At 35.8% G+C, this 23,628-nt stretch overlaps 3 protein-coding genes across 4 annotated transcripts in view; all 3 read right to left on the bottom strand.

Moving 5' to 3' along the window:
- The window catches only part of LOC121241780 (disease resistance protein RUN1-like), a 156,313-nt gene that overhangs the window by 66,493 nt on the left and 66,192 nt on the right, over positions 1-23,628 (bottom strand). The window lies entirely within an intron of this gene.
- LOC121241781 (disease resistance protein RUN1-like) overlaps positions 1-23,628 on the bottom strand; it is a 125,333-nt gene that overhangs the window by 71,224 nt on the left and 30,481 nt on the right. The window lies entirely within an intron of this gene.
- LOC121241794 (TMV resistance protein N-like) lies at positions 20,585-21,404 on the bottom strand. The gene has a single exon (XM_041139645.1). It carries the CDS (start codon positions 21,244-21,246, stop codon positions 20,731-20,733), a length of 516 nt encoding a protein of 171 aa, XP_040995579.1. The 5' UTR covers positions 21,247-21,404; the 3' UTR covers positions 20,585-20,730.

The raw sequence follows: 23,628 nt of genomic DNA, 5'->3' as shown, positions 1-23,628 counted from the left end.
CGGGAATTACACCAAGCATGCGGCAGCAGGGCTTACCCAAGGGAAACCGAGGCACGCGTGGAGGGGTAAGGCGCGAAGGGATTGGCGAGATGCTGTGGATCTCCCGAGATGTGGTGGTGGTGGTTTCAAGTTGTGGGAGTACCATGTTTTCGGAGCAGCAGAACAAGGTGTTACCTTTGGTGATTTTCCATGGCTAGGCGACGGTGGCATAGGGCTGTTCTGTAACTACTGTCGCTCGGTGATGCAGAAACAGAGGTGGTACCAAACGGCTGAGCAGGTTGGGGCCGTGACTGACTAGGTGGTGGGTTTTTATTGCTTACGATGGGGGAGAATGAGGGGTGGGTGCTCTGTTTCGGGAAACAAACACAGGGGATTCACATGGCCTGAGTTGGGTGGTTTGGTTTCGTGCGGTGGGTGAGTTGTTGGGCTTCCGTGGTGGTGAGGATGCGGCCTGGAGTTCAACGGCAGCTTGGTGGTCACGGCTAGGCAGCCCAAGGCTGCCGGTTGAATGAGAAGGTGCCGACGACAGTGAACAAGAGGGAGTTAAAATGGTGTGGAGGTGCAAGTAAAACAGTCTACGGCAGTCCTATTCTGAGAGTTTCTACATGCAAGAGGGATAAATGTATGTGTGTATACGTGATTGAAAAGCAAGAGGAAATGCAAAAGAGAGAGACAAGATAGAAAGGGGGTGCGGCGCAGCAGCAGAGGAAAAAAAAAAAAAGATATGAAGCCATAGGTCTGCTTGCTAAAACGGTGACGTTTTACCACAAGGGCTGGGCTCCCTCACTCACACAGGCTTGGCCCGTTACTCACACTCTCTAATTGACCCAATGATCCACTTACAAAATAATAATAATAATAATAATAAAATAATTAAAGTCCAACAATAAAATAAATTATAGAAAAGGGCAATTTATATGCAATCCATAATTAATATTAAGAAAGCACATCAAAATAAATTCCACAACTTAAAAAAAATTATAAAATAAATCTAAAGAGAAATCTGATAAATTTAAAACAAGAGAACCAATATTTAAATTAGTTAAAATACTCATTCAATAAAAAAAAAAAAGAAACTAAAATGCTGGGTATCACAAAAAATTTCCAATGACATGCACCCACTAGCATCTACCTCCTTGATATTTGGCAGAAGTTCTTCAATTTCTTAAAGTTGCTTGCAATCTTGCAATATAAGGCACTTCAATCCAATAAATCTTTTTAAGCTTGCAGGAAGGCTCACAATATCAGTTCCCAATAAATCTAAAACTTGTAATGTGAAAGAGCAGTTAAATAGCTTAAACAAATTCGATTATGATAGGACACACTTCCCAAGATTCAAAAATTGCAATGCCGAAAACACTGTTGAGGAACAATCATCATTAGAAACGCTTGAATTCTTTGGAGTTTGCAAAGAGAGTAATTCTACACCTGATAAATTTTCTGATCCCTCTGTGGACACAAAAGAGGGTATGGATTATCTTTTATTCCTCACCTTCATTGGATCCATGAAGGAAAGAGACCTTAGATTTTGCAACTGAAGAATGGAACTTGGTAGATTCAAAAGATTTTTGCACCCATCTAGACATAAATCTTCAAGGCCAGTGATGTACCCAATGGATGAATGCAATTCTTTTGTAGCAGTGTAGGCTAATGAAATGGAACTCAAAAAATGCATTTCACACTCAATTTCAGGAAGGTTCTGAAGGCTTAAGCAATCTCTAATGTCAAGCCATTCTAGAGATCTCAACTTAAGGCTTCCTGGTAAAGTCATTAGGTTAGAGCACTTGGAAAATGACAAATGGGTAAGTTTATTCAGGTAGCCAATAGAATCATGAACCTCAACTAAACTTTCACAACTAGAAAGAGTTAATTCCTCAAGACTTGGGATCCTTGAAATATTAGGGATTTTTGTTAGGAACTTACAATCAGATAATTCCATGATCTTCATGTTTTGGAAATTCTGTAAAGAAAAAGGGGTATAAATTAGCTTCAAAGTGGTTTGCATCAAAATTTAGAGGATAAGAACATCGATAATAAGATTGATTTTTCCTCGAATATCTCCTTCAATTCTTTGATAAGGCTATTCCTGATCCTAAAAACAGAGTTTTTTTCCATAAAATTTGGACGGCAAAGCTTGTAATCGATATTCAAGCCAATCAAGCAATCTCAACTCGTTAGAGAGATAATTAGGCCCTCCAGAAAAACATGCATTACGATTTATAAAGAGCCGGAGCCTTTTCACCTTCGTGAAGGCATTGGAACTCAAGTGTATCAAGTCTCGTTCAGGCAACTCCCCCAACATGCCTTCAATTTCATTTGTTCCCTATTAAGACAAAATAAAAAGCTAACAAAATCAAAACATTTAACTTCTCCATCCTTTCATCATGTGCTAGAAACTATTGTTTTGCTTATATACAGAAACATAAAGTTAAACAGTTTATATTTTTTTTCTTTTTTCTTTTCCTATTTTCACAAAGGGAAAATTGTTTTTATTATTGGCATGTACCAAAGTAAGACTACTTCCAAAATGGCAGTATATATATACAAGAATGAATGTCTATAGATATACACACAACCAATATATTTTTCTAGCAAGCTTCTCTTGTGGAAAGGAAACAATTTTAAACTTTTTTTTTTAGAGAAGAGTTAAACTCTTATCGTGTTTTCTTCTAGTACATAGCGAATATCTTCATGAAACCATAACCTACTACTTCTGCCAGGTTCTTTGGGTGATTCTTGATGAACAATTTCTCTACCCATTTCTTGTATCAAGTCATGCATCACCAATCTGTTATTCTCTCCAATAGTGATAGGAGACTTATCTGTAAGAACTCTGACCCCAATATCAAGGAAAAACCCACAACTGTCTAATATTTTAATGACATAATCTGCATCCTCACCTTTGAAAAAACATACAATGTCAAGAAATATATCATTCTCATTGTCATCCAGATCATCATAACTGATTCTAAGTATGTTGTGTATATTTTTGTTAGGAAGCCTTTTGCACTTATCTAATGCACTTTTCCATTCATGCAAACTTCTACCATATAGATTTGAGCCAAGCACTACTAAAGCCAGTGGAAGGCCTCTAGCACAACGCAATGCATGCTCCGAGAGTTTGACAAACCCATCAATGGGCTTGTCTGTTTTGAAGGCATGCCAACTGAAGAGCTGAAGAGCTTCATTGTGATCCATTTCCTTCACCTTGTATGTTAAATCAACTTTATGTTTGGTTAGTAAATGTTTATCTCTTGTTGTTATGATGATTCTACTTCCCAAACCAAACCAACTACTTTCTCCAGATAATGCCTCTAGTTGGGCCAACTGATCTACATCATCAAGAACTAAAAGAACCGGCCTTTTACAGCAAAGCCTCTCTTTTATGATGTTGATTCCTCTATCAACATTGTCAACCTTCAAACTTGAATCTCCTAAGATGTCATAAAGAAGCTTCTCTTGTAATTGGACAAGACCGCACTCCCGCTTTGAAGTTTCTCTTACATTTGTAAGAAAACAACTATCTTCAAATTGATAAACATTCAAGTTCTCTTACATCCCAACACTCAAAAGCATATTGATGGCATGTACATGAGATTCTACTCCAATCGGATGCTTGGCAACATTCAAGTATGTACGATTTACTATTCTTGTGACTGCTTGAGCAATTTCTTGAATAAATTTGGATTCATTCCTACCAATGCCAAAATATCAAATGAGTAACACTTATGAAAAGAAATAAGAACATGATCTAGTTTCATCTTTTCTCCAATAACAGATGACAATGGTAGTCTTATATGTGTTATTAAACTTCGCTTTGTTGACGCCTCCACAAGAAAATGTGAATAGATAAAGGGCAAAACAAAAAACCAAAACGAAAAAGACAAATAAAAAAAAGAGTAGAGGAAACTTCCACCCCCAGATCCAGGAGGAAGAATGGATTTGTCTCAGAATTTGAATCATAGAAGAGGAAACACAAGAATAGTTAGAAGTACCCGTTCCCTCCTAAATGCCACCCTGACAAATTGGTCACTTCTTTTAGGCATGCCTTCCACCTCTGCACTCTCGCACTATCTTTGAACCTTTCTTCAAGTTTTGCCAATGCTTCTCCAAAACTCTTTATCTGACATTGTACTTTCGATGGATCTGTGTTATAAAATACTGGTAAAACCATTTGCTGTTTTGTTTTTCTACACTCGAGAATCTTCGTTAACTGATCCAAGCACCAAGTGGATGATGCATAGTTTTTGGAGAGTACAGTTATTGAAATTCTTGACTCTTCAATGGCTCTAAGAAGTGCTTGTGAAATTTCCTCTCCTGTTCTAAGCTTATCATCAATGTAGGTGATCACTGTTAGAAGATCAAGTAGAGCTCAAGTAGAGCAGACAATTGGTCAAATGTCGAGGCTCGAGGCTCAGATGGAGGAGCCTAGATACAACTCAGCAGTACTACCGATTCTCTAATGCATGATGTTGGTAACATGCAATGGTAAAACTGTTAAATATCAACCCATAGTGTGAACAGTAGCTCCTCAGCAATCTTAGATAGCTGCTTCAAATATCTAGTTTATCTCTAAATATCAAGGTTGTCTCTAAATATCAAGTTTATCTCTCTTACAACCACTTTTGATGTTTGTTTGTCTCCTGAGGCTTCTCCTATAAAAGGAGATCATTTGTAAATGAAATAGTATCTGTGTGGGACATAGAAGTGGGCCATTTGTAGAGATAGAGATAATCTTGATGGAGTTTGTATATTTTGTACAAACACTTTGAAATCTACTGTTACCGCTACAGTGGACGTAGGCAAGTTGCTGAACCACTTACATATTGTCTCTATCTTGTGTTTGGGTGTGATTTTGGGTGGTTTTGAAGCAACAATTGGTATCAGAGCTTCGATTTTGCGCTACCTAGAAAATTTAAGTTGATCCAAATCAACTTTTGACCACACCAAGAGGTTCGTCTGGACAAGACGAACACATTGCCGTAAACGGCATCGAAAACGGACATCAGAGGAGCTCACACGCACTCCTAGAAGGTCGAAAGGTACGATTCAAGCGCCAACGGTCGTCCAGAGGTTGAAGACGAGTGCAGACCATGCGCCTAAGCGCCCCCACTCTCACCAGAGGTTGAAGACGCGTGAGCCACACGTCCCCATGCACACTAGTGGTTGAAGACGCGTGAGACACACGTGCTCACGCTCCCCACATGCTCCACGCACTCCACCTTCTCTGTTCCTATTCGATCTGGACCGTTCAAAATTTCAGATTTGTTTTGCGCTTGATCTAAGCCATTTGGAGTCCGATTTCAACGATCCAATAGTGCTTTCCAACTATTTGGATCATTCCGGACTCATCTATACGGTTGAAATTTTGAAATTCATTTTCCAGAGGTAAGTAATTTTTTTTAGATGGAATCAGAAGGAGAAATTGCAGGTGATAGAAGCTCTGGAAATGTTAGTAGCTCTAGGCGTAGATCCATGGTGTCAAATGCCAAATTTGAAATTGAGAAGTTCGATCGAACTAATAACTTTGGTATGTGACAATGTGAAGTCATGGACATTTTGATCTAACAAGAGTTGGACATTACGCTAGAAGAGAAATCGGAGGACATGACGGAGAGGGATTGGGACTAGCTTAATCGACAAGCTTGTGGTAAAATCCGTTTGTGCCTTGCCAAAGATCAGAAGTATTTTGTCATGAGAGAGACAAAAGCAAGTGAACTTTGGCGAAAATTGGAAGAAAAATACTTGACAAAAAGTATTGAAAGTTGCTTATACTTGAAGAAGAAGCTCTTCAGATTCCAATTTCGAGAAGGTATGTCTATGTCAGAACACTTCAATAGTTTCAATCAGATACTTGCTGATTTGCAAAACTTGGATGTAGAAATCCAAGATAAAGATAACGCTTTATTTTTATTAAATTCATTGCCTGATACGTATGAACATTTGATTACCACACTTTTGTACGGGAAGGAAAAGATTAGTTTTAATGATGTATCAGTTGTTTTGATAAATAATGAGTACCGCAGAAAAGATAAGGAGGTATAGCTAAATACATCAAATGAAGCCTTTACAGCAAGAGGGAGACCGAAGTCAAGGTATCCAGGAAAGAAGAAGGATTCTCAATCGAGAACACGGGCCACATCACGTGGTTCATCAGTCAGCAGAAGACTTGCCAAAGATGAATGTGCTTTTTGTCACAACAAAGGGCATTGGAAAAAGGATTGTCCCAAGCTGAAGGGGTAACAAAAGAACCAGCTCTCCATAGCCAATGTCGCCAACAAAGATGAAGATGCAGATCTTGCCTTAACAGGTTTATCATTTATTTGTCATTCTGATGAATGGATAATGGATTCCGGGTGTACTTATCACATGTGTCCCAATCGGGACTGGTTTACTAACTTCACAAAGAGTGATGGAGCAGTACTTATGGGCAACAATAATGCCTGTAAGACTCAGGGAATAGCTAGCATCTGACTGAAGTTGCATGATGGAACTATCAAGACATTGACAGAAGTTCGATACGTTCCAGAGTTGCGAAAGAATATTATCTCACTTGGGACTCTAGATTCAAAGGGATTCAGAATCACCAAAGAAGAAGGAATTCTCAAGGTGATAATGGGAATTCAGGTGACAATGAAGGGCTCAAGGCGAGGAAATATGTACTTCTTGCAAGGAAGTACTGCTTCCACAGCTTGTGAAAAGTTTGATGAGATTGATGCTGACACCACCAGGCTTTGGCACATACGTATAGGGCACGCCGGAGAAAAAGCTTTGCAAACACTTGTAAAGCAAGGCTTACTCAAAGGTGCCAAAACTGGTAAATTATCTTTCGGTGAAAACTATGTATTAGGGAAGCAGACGCGGATCAAGTTTGGAACCGCATCCATAGTACACAAGGAATACTTGACTATGTACACTCTGATGTTTGGGGACCTACCAAGAATGCATCTTTGGGAGGTAAACATTGGTTTGTAACATTTGTTGATGATTATTCTCGTCGTGTATGGGTGTACACAATGAAGCATAAAGATGAAGTGTTGAAGATATTCCTTGATTGGAAAAAGATGATCGAGACTCAAACCGGCAGGAAGATCAAGCGGCTCAGATCAGATAATGGAGTTGAGTACACTCTAGACCCCTTCATGGAAGTATGCCGGAAATAGGGAATTGTTAGACACTTCACTGTACGAGGAACACCGTAACAAAACGGTGTGGCAGAATGGATGAATCGTACTTTGCTAGAGAAAGTATGGTGTATGTTATGGATGTTGGATTCAGTAAACAATTTTGGGCTGAAGCTGTTACGTATGCCTACCACCTCATCAATCGACTACCCACAGCTGCCAATGGTGGGAAGACACCCATTGAAATATGGAAAGGTATATATGCTACTGATTATGACTCTTTACACATTTTTGGATGTCCAGCTTACTATCATGCTAAAGAAAGTAAGCTTGATCCAAGAGTTAAGAAAGTAAAATTCTTAGGCTTTAGTACTGGTGTAAAAGGGTATAGACTCTGGTGCATAGAGTCAAAGAAGGTAATAATCAGTAGAAATGTTACATTCAACGAGTCTGAGATGATCAAGTCACATGAGCATAAAGACTCCCATGAAGGCAGCCATGATAGCAAATCACCTTGTGAGTTACAGAAGGTGAAGTTTATTACGCCAAAAGAATTAGGAGTCGCTAATGGAAAGCATGGACAACTTGAGGTTGATAGTCCAGTCACAATATCTCCAAGCCAACCTGAATCAATTGCAACAAACAGGCCGAGAAGAGAGACACATTTACCGGCACGTTATGCAGACTTTGTGACGTATGCACTTCCAGCTGAAGGAGATCAGATCCCAACCACTTACAAAGAAGCCATACAGTCTAGTGAACAGACTGAATGGAAAAGTGCAATGAGCGAGGAGATGTAGTCTCTTCATAAGAACCAGACATGGGAGCTTGTGCCGCTTCCAAATAGAAAGAAGACAATTGGTTGTAAGTGGTTTTTCAATCAGAAAGATGATCAAGCTGCTAAAGGTGGAGTGCGATTCAAAACTAGATTGGTAGCCAAGCGCTACGCTCAGACAGAGGGAATTGACTATAGTGAGGTATTCTCTCCTGTTGTTAAACATTTATCCATTCAGATATTGCTAGCTTTGGTTGCACAGTATGATCTTGAGTTAGCCTAGCTTGACGTGAAGACGACTTTCTTACATGGTGATCCAGAGGAGGAGATTTATATGTCTCAACCGGAAGGTTTTAAAGAAGCTGGTAAAGAAAAATTGGTTTGCAATTTGAATAAATCTCTCTATGGTTTGAAGCCGTCACCTCGGCAGTGGTACAAATGTTTCGACCGCTTCATGATTGACTTGAAATACACTCGTTGCCAATATGATCACTGTGTGTATTTCAAACAACTTGCAGATAGATCTTTCATATATTTGCTTTTATATGTAGATAACATGTTGATTGCATGTAAAAGCAAGGTGGAGATAGATCGATTGAAAGCTCAATTGAGTCAAGAGTTTGAAATGAAAGATCCAGGAGAAGCACGAAAAATATTGGGGATGGAGATTAACAGAGATAGGGTGAAAAGCATAATTCACCTTACTTATAAGCAGTATCTAGAGAGAGTACTACAACGTTTCAACATGAACACGAAGATGAAACCTGTAATTACTCCAATGGCCCCATATTTCAAACTCAATGCATTGCAATCTCCTAAAAGTGATGAAAAGCGGGACTATGTGAAAAATGTCCCGTATGCAAGTGTTGTAGGAAGCTTGATGTATGCCATGGTCTGTACACGACCTATATCTCCCAGGCCGTCAGCTTAATCAGCCGTTATATGCATAATCCTGGAACGACACATTGGCATGCGGCTAAATGGATTCTACGATACATTCTAGAGACCGTAGATCTTGGTTTGAAGTTCGAGAAGAGTGAAGATAGTCTAGTAACTGGATATGTTGACTCAGACTATGCTGGTGATCTTGACAAAAGACGATCGACAACTAGATATGTGTTCACTATGGCTGGAGGACCAGTTAGTTGGCGATCTATTTTGAAGTCTACAACTGCACTATTCTCAACAGAGGCTGAATACATGGCTGTGACAGAAGCTATGAAAGAAGCCATTTGGTTACAGGGATTAGAAACAGATTTGGGTTTTAAAGAGCAAGAGGTTACCGTTTACTGTGACAGTCAGAGTGCAATTCATTTGGCCAAGAATCAAGTGTATCATTCTCGAACAAAGCATATAGATGTCCGCTTTCACTTCATACGTGAGATATTAGATGAAGGGGACATTCTACTTTAGAAGATTGGCACTGAAGACAATCCAGCAGATATGTTGACAAAAGTCGTCACAGGGATCAAATTCCAAACAGTATTGATCAATATCTCACATTGCTGAGCACCTTCGGGTGCGTTGGTGCCTTAGGGCACATTTGGTAGCGGAAATCTCTCATGGTAGATATAACAAGTATTTCAAATACGGGGGGGTGAAATCATTTGGAGAAAGTAACAGTTTGCAGCAGCTTAATATGGCACACGTGGGTGGAGGGGGTGATTGTTAAATATCAACCCATAGTGTGAACAGTAGCTCCTCAGCAGTCTTAGATAGTTGCTTCAAATATCTAGTTTGTCTCTAAATATCAAGGTTGTCTCTAAATATTAAGTTTGTCTCTCTTACAGCCACTTTTGATGTTTGCTTGTTTCCTGAGGCTTATCCTATAAAAGGAGATCATTTGTAAACGAAATAGTATCTGTGTGGGACATAGAAGTGGGCCATTTGTAGAAATAGAGATAATCTTGTTGGAGTTTATATATTTTGTACAAACACTTTGAAATCTACTGTTACCGCTATAGCGAACGTAGGCAAGTTGCTGAACTACTTACATATTGTCTTTATCTTGTGTTTGGGTGTGATTTTGGATGATTTTGAAGCGACAAAAACAAAAGATCATGAGACGGTAGCGTATGAAATGTCATGGAAATCCAGTAAGACAGCAGGTCATGAAAAAGAGGTATTGAAATGAGTAGGGATATTAGTTATTTCCATTTCGTTGGCCCATTGCTGTTCTTAAAGTGATCAATTTGGTCTCAAAGCAAGTTGATACTTTTTGAAAAAAAAAAAAAAAAGATGTTCAATTTGGTCCATTGATTTCCATTAGATGATGACTTAGTTGTTAAAAAAAAAGAAGAATATCCCACAAAGATAGATCTTTTAACTTTCAAAGTTGTTTAGAATGATCAAGTTGTTCCCACAGCGATTGACAGAGCCATTGATTTCCATTAGATGATGACTTTGTTGTTAAAAAAAAAGAAGAATATCCCACAAAGATAGATCTTTTAACTTTTAAAGTTGTTTAGAATGATCAAGTTGTTCCCACAGCGATTGACTTTACTCTGTTTTAGCACATATGCTTGTTGAAAAAGATGAGCATGAAAATCATTCTATGCTAGACCCACGCTTGGAAATTGATAAAGAAGTAACCAAAGTCTACAAAAATATTCATCATCCTATTAAACTACTGGGATTCGCACATTGCACCTTATGACCGACACTGACTGTTAAATAGCACAATCGCCCAATTTTTTAGTTTTTCGTCTCTTTTTTAACTCCCTAAACATATGGTTGCTCATTTCTGTCTTTCTTCAATTCGGCACTAACATATCTAAGTTAATTCTTATGATTAATATTTTTTTTATGTAGTCTTTATTTTTATAGGAACTTGGTTTTAGGACTTTGTCATTTTATCCATTTAATACAGTGAGAACCTTCCCTTCGGTTGTTCCAAGTGAATTTATTCCTTCGATGCCCCATATCCATAAGAGAACACACATCAACCACCTCCCTAAAAGCAGAAAGTTGACACTCGGGTCTAGGTCGACCTCCCCATTTCTCATGGTGATTCAAGATCTCATTGAAACACAGTTATAAAGCAGTGTCAGTTAAAGTTCAGGTGCAGCTTCGAGCACATTTTGGTTGGAAACCACCCCCCAGAGGCTAGTCTGAAGCTTAATACAGATGGGGCAACATTCATGGATCTTCAGAAAGCTGGGATTGGTGTTATTTTGAGAGATGAACATGGGCAGGCCTTAATGGCAGCTAGTAAAGTTGAGTTTTGAGGTTGAAAATCCAGAAGTAATAGAGCTCCTGGCAGTATTTCGAGGCCTTCAACTGTGTTCCACTATGGGTATCTATCTAATTATATAAAAGCCAAGTTTTAACTTGCTGAATTGGCATTCCGTCTGTAAAAATCGGCTTAACAATCCATAAATTATCAGCACATCTTACAAACCAACAAATCGTTTATTTGTAAAAGTTCAAGCAGGTGAATGAACTAGCAAAGTTGCAAACCGTTTATTTTCAAAGAGTCAAGAGGTGAAATGATTCAGCATATTTACAAAGGTCCAAGCGGTGCAATTGTAAACGTGCTTAATAGTTTATTTGCAAAGTTCGTCGAGGTAGTTAAAAACAAATGGCCAAGCACTCTGTTTTGCACCACCGAAACAGAGTTAACCTTTCCCCCACAACCAAGCCACCCCACGGCGCGAGACTTTGAAGAACCAAACGTCAATCGGTGGAATTGAAAGTGACTAAAGTGTCTAAGAGAGACGACGTCGGTTTCATTCAATCAGAGTACAAGGTGCTTAACACAATATCATTTTCACGCAGTCATGTTGTCACAGAAGTCACTATATACTGCCTGTTTATAAAGATGGGATAAGATACTACAACACATCAATAGAATATAGGTTGAGTTTGTTGTTGCAATTGGCAATGCAGGAACTGAGGCATGGTTCATTGATTCCTTTGAGGAATGACGAAAAGCCAAAAACCTTAGCAACTTTATATTGCTTGGACATTCATTTGGAGGGTATGTTGCAGCTAAATATGCTCTGAAGGTAATCGCTTCCTCCCATTATTAATTGTTTTGAGTTCTAGAATTAATATAAACTATTATTTCTGAATTCTGATGCTAATTTTTTTTATTTATTTTTTAATCTATAGCATCCCACTCATGTTCAGCACTTGATTTTAATTGGACCCGCTGGATTTTCATCTGAGTCAGATGCCTCTAAGTCGCTTATCCGGTTCAGAGCGACAAGGAAAGGAGCAATTCTGAATCATTCGTGGGAGTCTAATTTTACTCTTCAGAAATCATCCGGTAAATATTTGTTATTCTTTTTCAGAGTTTCGTTTTCAGAAATTGGATCTTTAAATTTCTAGTTGTGTAGGAATTTTTTCTTTAGACTTCCTTCCAACTTTTCTTTAAAAACTAGAACGTGTCGTGAAATTGGCAAGGTGGAGCATATGTTTTCTGTGTCACACTAATATAATCTATTTTACATTGTTTAATATATATATATATATATATTACATTTTAATATTACAAATTGACTATGAAATATTTACTAGTAAAGTGAACTCTTTTATATATTCATGTTCTATTTTATATATATTTGATATATTTTTTTTAATAATTGTGAAAGTGATTATGTATAATAAATTATTTAAAGTTATAAAATTCAGTATAAATAACTATCCGCGCATTGTGCGGGTTATAGGCTCGTTTCTAATATAATTGTTGAGAGTGATTGCTTGCTGTCGATACAATCTCTACAACAAAATAATATGGCGAACTCTTTTTTAGGCACTTTATACACTTTAAGTTTATAAACTTAAAGAGTTGTTTCAGCTCTTGTATTTTTAACCATGTGTATAGAGAGGAGAATATGACAGTTCATAAGCTTGCCCGTTATGCATGGAGTGTTGAGAGTATTCAAATGTAGTGGAATTGTATTCCATACTTCCTTTCTCAAGCCCTTTAGCTTAATAAATGTCTATAATTGTCATCTCTAATGAAGTTAATTCATTTCTTATAAAAAAAACAATTCTCAGTTTCCTCTCCTCTCTTTGTATAAGGTATTCTTCTGCTATAAATAAAGATAATCAATCAAATTGGATACCATCTCCATCTTTTTATCCGTGCAAGTCTTCCAACTACTCGGTATTAACATATATACATAAAAAGAGGGAATACAATAAAATAGGGTAATCAATAAATTTAGGTATTGTCTTCTTTTTTATAAAATGGTTTAGCGGTATATTCCTTTATTGAAATATGTATCTTAAAATATGTTTATATTATTTTAGTATTATACCAATAAAAGTACACAATTTATGAGTTAATGTTACTGTAGTTTGGTATGTCATTTGAACCTGTTAAAAGAAAAAATCTACACAATCTCCTACTATTCACGCGCAACCTCCACACACCACAATTTTTAATTTTTTATTATTTTTTTCTTTTATCAAATATTTAATATATGAATAATTAATAGAAGAATTAAATTAATTTAAAAGGACTAAACTCAAAAAAAATATTAAAAAGTTTAAAATTTTAAAAAAAATGTGGTGTGTGAATGTTGGAGAGGTTGTGTAGCATTGCTCCTGTTAAAATGTTGTGTATCATGAGTATTCAATTCCTATACTCAATACCTGGTTTAATTTCTCCAAAAATAGAAAAGAATCCTCATAATCTTATGTATCCATTCATAAAAAATATATTATGTTTTTCAATGTTGAAATCCAAGAATCTCTTTCCTTTCCAATGGCAATTCCTTTAATCTCATTCGAACGCAGGATCATCTCTTTGCAATGGCTAAACCAGACTGGAACCCTATTTCCAGAAATTATAATGCCACCTAAAGTAACCAATAAACCAAAGCATATATACGCATAAAAAAGAGAGATAATAAAGAGAAAGAAACATGGACAGAGACATACCTGATCATCCAATTAAGGATTTTTTACATGATTCCCTACAAGCATGCATTTTGTTGCAATTAGACAAGTCAAAATCACCACAAGAAAATGCCCTATAAACCTTGAAATTCAATGGTGTTCAAAGTGGAAGTTTACAGCCTTTCGAATTTCCGAATCACCCAAATTCTACAAAATACACAATCCAAAGAAAAAATGAAACCCTTGGAATATGCCTACTACGAATTGCCAACATCAACATCATTTATCATTGGTGATCAATTTGTGCCTAGAATGCTAAAACGCATAAAAACTATAAAATGGAACAAGACCCTGATAGTGATAGCAGAGCAATATTTACCAAAAAACTAGTACAGTTCAACCTTTGGAGCAAAAGGCAAAAGTACAGTCCCAACTTTATTCATCAAATACATTCATTACTCTGATTGAATCCTCCCCCCCCCCCCCCCCAATTTGGTTGCTGATAAAACAGGGGAACAGAAAACATAAATTGAAGATTCCACCTAAACATTCATCTTCACGCTGCTCACCTGTATGATTTTTCACTCTCTTCATGCTTTTGTATCATATGGATTCTGAAAGCTTTGAAAAACACCGATTTTGAAGTGCAAAACAGTTTAACTCGGAGGTTGTCTCTCTCTATCTTCAAAGATTTTCCAACAAAGTAGTCCAGCCAGACATGTTCTGAACACATTTCATGATCTGAACTGACGGAATTGAATCTGGAATCCTGTTTCCCATAAAGATTATGCAAAATCTATGGTGCTTAGGATGCCCCTACAATACAAAAATTATAAATGTCTAACAAGATAAGCTAGCAAATTTTGAAGAATACCAATTTTTTTGTTTTTTTAAATGAACCTTGGCATTCATATTATTAGAAACAATAACAAAGTTAATACCATACACTTACAAATTAGAATCAAGCAAGACCCTAGAATGAATAAAGTTTGGACATTGATGTCATCATTGAATAGTATCATCCACAAAGTGAGCGTGTCTTGCAAGTAAATGAGCTGCTTCATTTCCTTGTCTACCAACATGAATCACATCATACACTGCAAACCAAGAAATGAGACTTTGAATTTCAGAAATCAAATTCTCTTGGCTTGAAAAATTAGGTTCATTAGAACCAATAGTCCAATAACTGACAATGAATCCCTTTCCAATAGCAAAGTTGAGAAACCTAAAGTCAAGATCATTTAAAGACCCCTTAAAGCTGTCAAAGCTTCTATATCATCTACTTCAAACAGCCCAAATTGCTTTCAGACTCAAAGCAAATAAGACATCACATTTTTCATTCCTTGAAATAGCCCCAATAATCACAAATTCAGAAGAATACCAATTTTGAAGTTATAGTTGTCACATTCGGTTAAAAAGACAACAAAATTTTAAAAGGAATTTACCACATAGACTCAATAGCCAGAATTGCATATACAAAGTGACCATATCATTAGCAAAAATAATGAAAAAGAGGTCTTGCAGAGTAAAGCCACTAGCTTGATATCTAAGATTTAAATGCCTTTGCCAGATTACACAAATGCTGCAAAACACAGACCAAAACCATACATATACTAGAATTGCAGGTCACATTCAAACCTTAGCACAAGTACAAAAGCTACTGAAACTCCCTGAAATAGTTAGGTTACCATGCACTAACTTGTTCTCAGTCAAATACTGGAGCTAATTGTCATTGCAGCATCAATAGTAGCATCAATAGTAACAATTATTTGTGTTTTACGCATGCACGTACTTGGGAATCTCAAAATCTAGTTTACTTTCTCAGAAAATAGAAAGAATCCTCATACTCTTAGGTAACAGTAGCAAGTAGAGTTGGTAATGATTTGGAAAGAAATGCATGCACCTAGTTAGAATTTCTTATACAAATTGCCCATATATATCACTGGTAAAAATAATGATAAAGAGATCTTAAGGGTAATACTTGCCTTTGCAATATTACACAAATAGTGCAAAACTCAGAGCAAAACCAAAACCAAAACCATACATGTGGCATTGCAGGTGACATTCAATAGCCGTGTTACCCTGCACAAACTTGTTCTCAGTCAAATGCTAGACGGGCTTAGTGTCATTGTAGCATCAATAGGGGGTGGTAAGGCTCCAATGCTGCAAACAAGGAAAAGCCCAAAAGAAAATTACCAGACAAAAGGCAAAACGTACAGTCCCAACTTCATTCATTCCATACATTCATTGCTCTCATTCAATCTCCTCATGTTCATGCATCTTTTCATACACAGTTTGTTTGCTGAGATAATAGGGGAATAGAAAACAAAAATTGAAGATTCCGTCTAAACAACCATCTTCACGTAGGACACCTGGATGATTTTTTCACTCTCTTCATACTTTTCTATTATATGGCTTTGAAGAATACCAAGGTTGAAGTGCAAAAAATAGTACAAAATGAAGCTATGTTTTTATTGGTGTCTAAAACAGGGCAATGTCTCAAAAACAGCATAAAGATGCAAGTTATTTTGGTGGCGATACATTGTGAAGTTTCGAAGAAGCACCATGGCATCGACTATGGAATGGCCATAAGTAAAATCATCATCCAAGAAACAAAATTAAATGTACCAAGTGAAAAGATTGTAAACTGGATATCATGTATGTGTATTCTAGACAGAACAAAAATGTCAACACCAGCATTTTTTTTTTTTTTGTTTTTGTTTTGGTGTCAAAAAAGAAAGGGAAAAAAAATAGAATACGCAGAGAGGAGGAAATTAAATATTACTTGAAAATCAAAGGAACAAGGGCGACTTGCTTTCTTCATCCATTTTTCTTTTTTTATTTGCTCTCCTTTCATTCTTGTATACCACTTTGGCTCTGCAACTTTTATAAAACTCCACCATTGGACCATAAGGATGATGGAAGTCATCAAATTGAACAAGCAAATTGTCCAAAACCTTTGCTTCAAAAGATTGTAAATTGGAGTACCCCACCCATACAGCATATCCAGTCATATTTTCCTCTTTCATCCAATCCATATTAACCAATTTTACCCCTTCTTGAATACGGCATACATGATTTGAGTTGTTACTGGTTATCTTAGCACCACCAATATCAATATCATAGCCTGCAGCATCTTTAAAAAATATTACGAGATATAATACAATTCCGCTTATCTCCTCCAAATAGTGCGGCCCCTCGATATCTATTGCCCACTCTTCTTCTCCCCTTGGTCTGACATAATCATCATGCCCCTTCACTATTTCATTATCTTTTAAAAACTCATGATTTTCTGGAAACAAAGTAGCATCGTATTCATAGACTCCCTGTTAAACCAATATCATCATCATCAATATCAATTTAATTTGAGTCATGCATGCTATTAAAAATGAGATACATATACATACCTTCCACAATAAAGGATTTTGCACTTTATCATTCCATATATTCTCATGCATTTTGTGGCAACCTTCCAATGAAATATGTTCTAGCGATCTGATGTGGCTTCCATTGAATTCCAATATTTTTGATACTTCTTGAAATCTCTCTAAGGACTTGCATCCTTCAACATCTACATCTCTTATATTTGGTGGAAGCTCTAGTATTTCTTCAAGTTTCTCACAATTGCACAAGGAAAGTGCAGCTAGTGTAATGAGTTCTTTGATGCTCGTGGGAAGGCTAACAATTTCACTCTTCGATAGATCTAAACGATGCAAACTGGTGGAGGAGTTAAACATGGTAAATAAACTAGATATTGGAAAGAAATTTGTTTCTGATTGGAAACAATGTTGAAGATTCAACAATTGTAATGCAATGCTCCCATTACTTGAATTCGTTGGAGGCGCCAATTCATGGAGTCGTTCTTCACCTAATGATATCTCCTCTTCCATTTTTGTAGACTCAATGGCTGGAAGGGTTAGCCCATCATTCCTCATCTTCTTTACAAGATTTGGACAACCACCAATCACGAGTTCCCCTAAATGTTTCCATAGAATGCAAGCGATTGGGAGACGGATAAGGTTTTTGCAGTGTGATAGCCGTAAACTCTGGAGTTCAACGAGGTTCCCGATGGATGAAGGTAATTCTTCTATTGCGGTGCCATGTAGATCCAATAAAATTAAAGATTCCATTCTACACTCGATTTCAGGAAGATAACGAAGGCTTGAGCAATAAGCAAGACGAAGCTCGCGTAAAGATCTCAAATTGAGGCTTCTTGGAAGAATTTGGAGTTCAGAGCATCCCTCAAAATCCAACTTAGAAAGATTTCCCAAAGATCCAACAGAATCATGCACCTCAACTAATCTTGTACAGTTTTGGACAGTCAATTCCTTCAAATTTGAGATGCTTGAAAGATTCGGAATCTTTTTTAAGAATTTACAATCATAGAAAGTCATAGTCATCAAATTCTGTAAAAGAAAAAGAGGTAAAGTTTAATGGAGTTTACTACATAATTTAAAGAAAAAAAATCAGTGATGATTATAATTTTGTACGTACCTTGGGCTTGAATCCATCCCCAAACTCCTTGACCAAGCTATCACGCATGTTAAAGGCAATGAGTTTCTTTCCTTGGAAATCATGTGGCAAAGAATCTACAGGATATTTATACCAATTAAGGACTCTTAAATTGTCCGAGAGATAATTGGGTCCACCAAAAAAACGTGCATTACAATTTATAAAGACTCTAAGTCTTTTCATATGTCGAAACGCATCCGGATGCAAGCTTATCTCCTCATCCCCTTGAGGTAAATCTACTAGCATGCCTTCAATTTTGTTTGGTCCCTGATATAAGTGCATGAAGTTGCTTCAGATATTTTACGAAAAATAGTACTATGTACTTATCAATTAATATTACACACTATTTTTCTTGAAAATATTTTAAAAATAAGTAGTATTTATCGATTGTGAAATCTCCAATACTAAATAATAGACGCATGCTAAAATATAAAAGAATGTCTTTTTACCAACTTACGTACTCTCCTATAACTTTCAATAATACAAACGCTAGCTTGAGGAGATAGTAGACATCAAATTAGAAAATATAGGATATTTGGAACGAAAAAAGGACATCTAGATTTGGTACTTTTATTGACTCATTTTAATGCTACATCCACAAAAAAATGATACAAAAATAATATCACAAACTGACGTGTCTTTATCTGATCGAGTAGATTTATTTTACAATAAAAGTAATTTTATAGTCTGATGAACTATATCAAGTTACGTCAGTTTGTGAAATTAGTACTTTTATGTATATATATTTATTTAGGTATAAATTCATAAGATTTATATTTTCTCAAAAAAGAAAAAAATCCATTAGGTTTCACTTTTGGAAAAAGAAATAAATGTAAAACCCAATATATTCTTTTTTACTCTTACCGTACTTTCTTCCAATACTTCACGGATATCCTCATGAAACCACAATCTACTACGTTTGCTAGGTTCTTTGGGTGATTCTAGTCGAACAATTTCTCGTCCCATATCTTGTAGCAAGTCGTGCATCTGAACACATGATTCATTACGCCCTTCATAATGCCCTTTAATAGTACTAATAAGACACTTGTCTATAAGCGTCTTGATTCCATGAACCGGAAAAAAACCACAACCATCAAATATTTTCATGACATTAGCCAAAGATTCTCCTTTGAAGAAAAATGCAATATCAAGAAACATTTCTCTCTCAGTATCATCTAGACCTTCATAACTCACTAAGAGTACTTTCTGAATATTTCCGTTGGGAACTTTTTTATATTTATCCAATGCACTTCTCCATTGATGTATATTTTGACCTTTTAGATCCGAACCTAACACTGTTAAAGCTAGTGGAAGACCTTGAGCATATTTTGTTATGTGTTTAGATAGGTCCATATAATCCTTCAATGGTTCTCTTTCGTCGAAAGCATGCAAGCTAAAGAGTTGAAGAGCTTCATTGTCATCCAAAATCATCACCTCGTGCTTTGAATCAACTTTAGACTTATCGAGTAAACATTGATCTCTTGTCGTTATAATGATTCTACTTCCTGAGCCAAACCAATCACGATCTCCAGCTAACTTTTCTATTTGGACCAACTCATCCACATCATCAAGAATTAGTAGAACTCTTTTAGAGGAAAGTCTATGCCTTATCACATTGATGCCTTTGTCAACATCACGAACATCCATATTTTCTTCTAAAATATCGTAAAGAAGGGTATTTTGCAGTTTAATTAGACCTCCTGCCTGTTTTGAAGTTTCTCTAACGTCTTTCAAGAAACAACTTCCTTCAAATTGAGAAGAAATCTGGTTGTAGATAGCTTTTGAAATAGTTGTCTTTCCAATTCCGCCGGTCCCAAATATCCCTACAGTGCGTCTAATATCATTCTTTCCAATACTTAAATGCTCATAAATATGTCGTATACGAGACTCTATCCCAATTGGATACTTGGCGACGCTCAGAAGTGTTTTGTTTACCATTCTTAAGTCCACCCATTGAATAATTTCCTGGATAAATTCTGACTCTTTCCTATCAATATTAAAGAGAAGACAAATAGAAATAATTAGAGAACTTTTCACAATAGATGACATATGAATATAATTAAGTTAAAATATATAGTGTTTTTCATTCTTTTTTCCTGTCCATAACAAAGTGACAGCTGTAGATTACGATGTATAAGCGTAGTCTTGCTACTTCCTTAATCTGAACATTGTTTCATAACATACTTAATCTGAAACTTATAATTTGAGAGAATTTGTGAGTCTTTATATCTAGAAACAAATTGAAACTAAAAATCACTACTTATTTAAAGCTGTTTGTTTTCTTGTCAGGCCTGTACTATGATTCCAAATCTTATTCTTTATATAGTAGTATCATATCTTTATCAATGCCGTAATTGTCTCAGTTTCTTCAAAAAGTTCGCTTTAACATCATATAGACAAACACACACACATTCATACATACACACACACATACATATATATATATATATATATATATAGTCAAAGAAATCAGAAGTACCTGTAATTCTTTAATTCGAACCCCGCGATATTGGCTAGTTCTTCTAATGCTGCCTCCCACTTCTGCACTTCTACCTTGCCCTCGAACCTGTCTTTAAGTTTAGCGAATGCTTCTCCAAAACTTTCTTTTTGATGTCTTACATCTGATGGATCTATCTCATAAAATACTGGTAGAACAATTTGTTTTGTTGTACCCATACACTCAAGGATCTTCAACAATTCGTTCAAACACCATCTTGATTCTGCATAATTTTTAGAGAATACAATGATGGAAATCATTGATCCTTCGATAGCTTGGAAAAGTGCTTGCGGAATTTCCTCTCCTCTTTCGAGCTCGTCGTCAATGTAAGTGTTGATTCCTCTTTTATCCAAAGCATTATATAGATGAGAAATAAATTTTTGGCGAACATCTTTACCTCTAAAGCTCAAGAATACATCGTGAGTCCATGGATGTATAGAAGAAGTTAAAGCGGAAGAGAGCGAGGAAGAAGCTCTTTGTAAGGCCATGGAAGAAGTGGTTTCTCCTCTGTATGTGTGATAAATGATCAAAACAGAGGTGCAATTATAGAGATGTGGGCAAAGAAAGGAGAGATGGAAAAGTGATAAATCTTCACTTCAGGAAATCGATAAAGAGGAATCCAAAGTCTATAGAGCATCATGAAATTACGTAAAAACTTCTCGGTAACTTCTCGGCAATTACGTGCCTGTCGATCAAAATTCATAGGGCACAACGATGCACATGGCTAGGTGGGCTTCACCAATTTTCCCGATGTCAGATCTTCGTCTCAATTTAATTCCCCCGTACATAAATATCTCAGAATAATCCAAATGGATGTCAGATCTGGACGTTTGCTATTGCAGTGCAGCTTTTGGGTAGAATATTTGTTGATAATTAAAAGTAATGAAAAAATCATAATAAGATATTAAATAATAATAAAATTTAAAAATAATAATAATAAAATAATAAAAAATATTGAAAAAATTAGGCATCTTTTATTTTTATAAATGAAATGAGATGAAGAGAAATTAAAATTAAATAATTAAATAAAATATTATTAGAATATATTTTTTAATATTATTTTTATTTTAAAATTTAAAAAAATTAAATTATTTATTTTATTTTATATTAAAAATTAAAAAATTTATTATAATAAAATAAAATAAGATATATGTATTTTTTTGAAAACAAACGAATCCACTTGCCCAAAATGCTCTATGTCACAGAGTGGCTTTAATTGATGTTGAATCTATTCTGATTGTATTTATCGTTTTGTAAGAATCTTTGTAGTTTGTTGGTTGAATAATAAAACATATTTTAAAAAAAAAATAAAAAAGAGAAAAGAAAAAAAGAAAAAAATGTTTGTTTTATGTAAAAATAATATTATTTATTATTTTAATTTTTATTATTTTTTTATAATTTGTTATTAGATATTAAAAATTATTTATTATATTTTATTTATAAAATTATTATCATATTAAAAAATAACGGAAGAATAATGAAAAAAAATATGAACGTATTTACTCTTTACGCAATAGTCAAACGTGTCAGACGTGCTAAAAAGATGATTTCAGATAGTGGAAAAGTCATGAGAGAGAAAGAGTGTATTACGATCATCGATGGGGTAAGGTTCTTTCTTTATTATTGGTGTGTGTGAACGAAAGAGAAAATATTCTATTCCTAACCTACTTGAAAATCAAAGGAAGAGAGTCGACTGACTTACTTCATCCATTTTTTTTTTTTTTTTTATTTGCTCTCCTTTCATTCTTTTTTACCACTTTGGCTCTGTAACTTTTATAAAACGGCAGTATCCCATCAGAAGAACGATGGAGAGATAAAATTGAACTCAAAAAAAACCTTTAGCTTAAAAGATTGGAAATTGGAATACCCCACCCATACATCATATCCAGTCCAATTTTCCATTTTGAACCAATCCAAATTAACCAATTCCACCCCTTCAATACAGCATACATGATTTGAGCCGTTACTGGTCATGAGCAGGTTGTGTATGAAATCTCATGGAAATCCAGTGTTTGTGGAAAAGAGGTATTGTGAATACAATGGGAGCATTTATTCCCTGGGGCCCGAGTGGATTGATGCAGCTTACCTGGTTGAAATTGAATTTGGTCCCACAGCAATTGAATTTACTTTGTTTTCCTGTTTTAGCACATATGCTTGTTGAAAAAGATGATCATGAAAATCATTCTATGCTATTCCCACGTCTGGAAATTGATAAAGAAGTATCCTAACTCTAAAATTCCCATATGGTGCATGTTTATTTAATTAAAAAAGAACAAAAATATTATGAGTACTCAATTCCTATACTCGATACCTGGTTTGATTTCTCCAAAAATAGAAAAGAATACTCACTGGAAATTCCAGCAATTAGCAAATGACAGTGATTGGCATCAACATATATGGTCTATGAGAAACGAAGTTTATGGGGGAGTTTTTGAAATGCTGTGGTTAGCACTAGAAAATCTCCTTCAATGATCATCTTATCCTGTTTACTGTTGACTGCTTCAGTGATTACTGGAAGAGTTTCTTCACTCTGATTTGGATGCATTGAATGGAGTTAACAGGTTTTGGCAGATATGATGGCCCCCCAGAGTTGTTACCTCCCACTGCTGCACAAGTGCTTGTATGTTCTCTCACTGCTACATGAAACTTCAATATGAAAATTGAACCCAGGTAAGAACTTGAACTAAAGGAATGGACCAGAAACTGATTTCTCTTGTATAATGACATCATTAAGTCTCACCTTGGCACTTCTTTAATGACATCATTAAAATCTTTAATAACTGAGATATATTATTTTGGATTTCCCATCGGATTTCTCTTGTATAATGACATCATTAAGTCTCACCAAAGCATCCTAGACAAGACAGATT

The sequence above is a fragment of the Juglans microcarpa x Juglans regia genome, chromosome 8D, assembly GCF_004785595.1.
Source record: "Juglans microcarpa x Juglans regia isolate MS1-56 chromosome 8D, Jm3101_v1.0, whole genome shotgun sequence".
NCBI classification, from domain to species: domain Eukaryota; kingdom Viridiplantae; phylum Streptophyta; class Magnoliopsida; order Fagales; family Juglandaceae; genus Juglans; species Juglans microcarpa x Juglans regia.
Note: the sequence above shows the minus strand (reverse complement) of the source record. Positions and strands in the feature narration are given on the sequence as shown.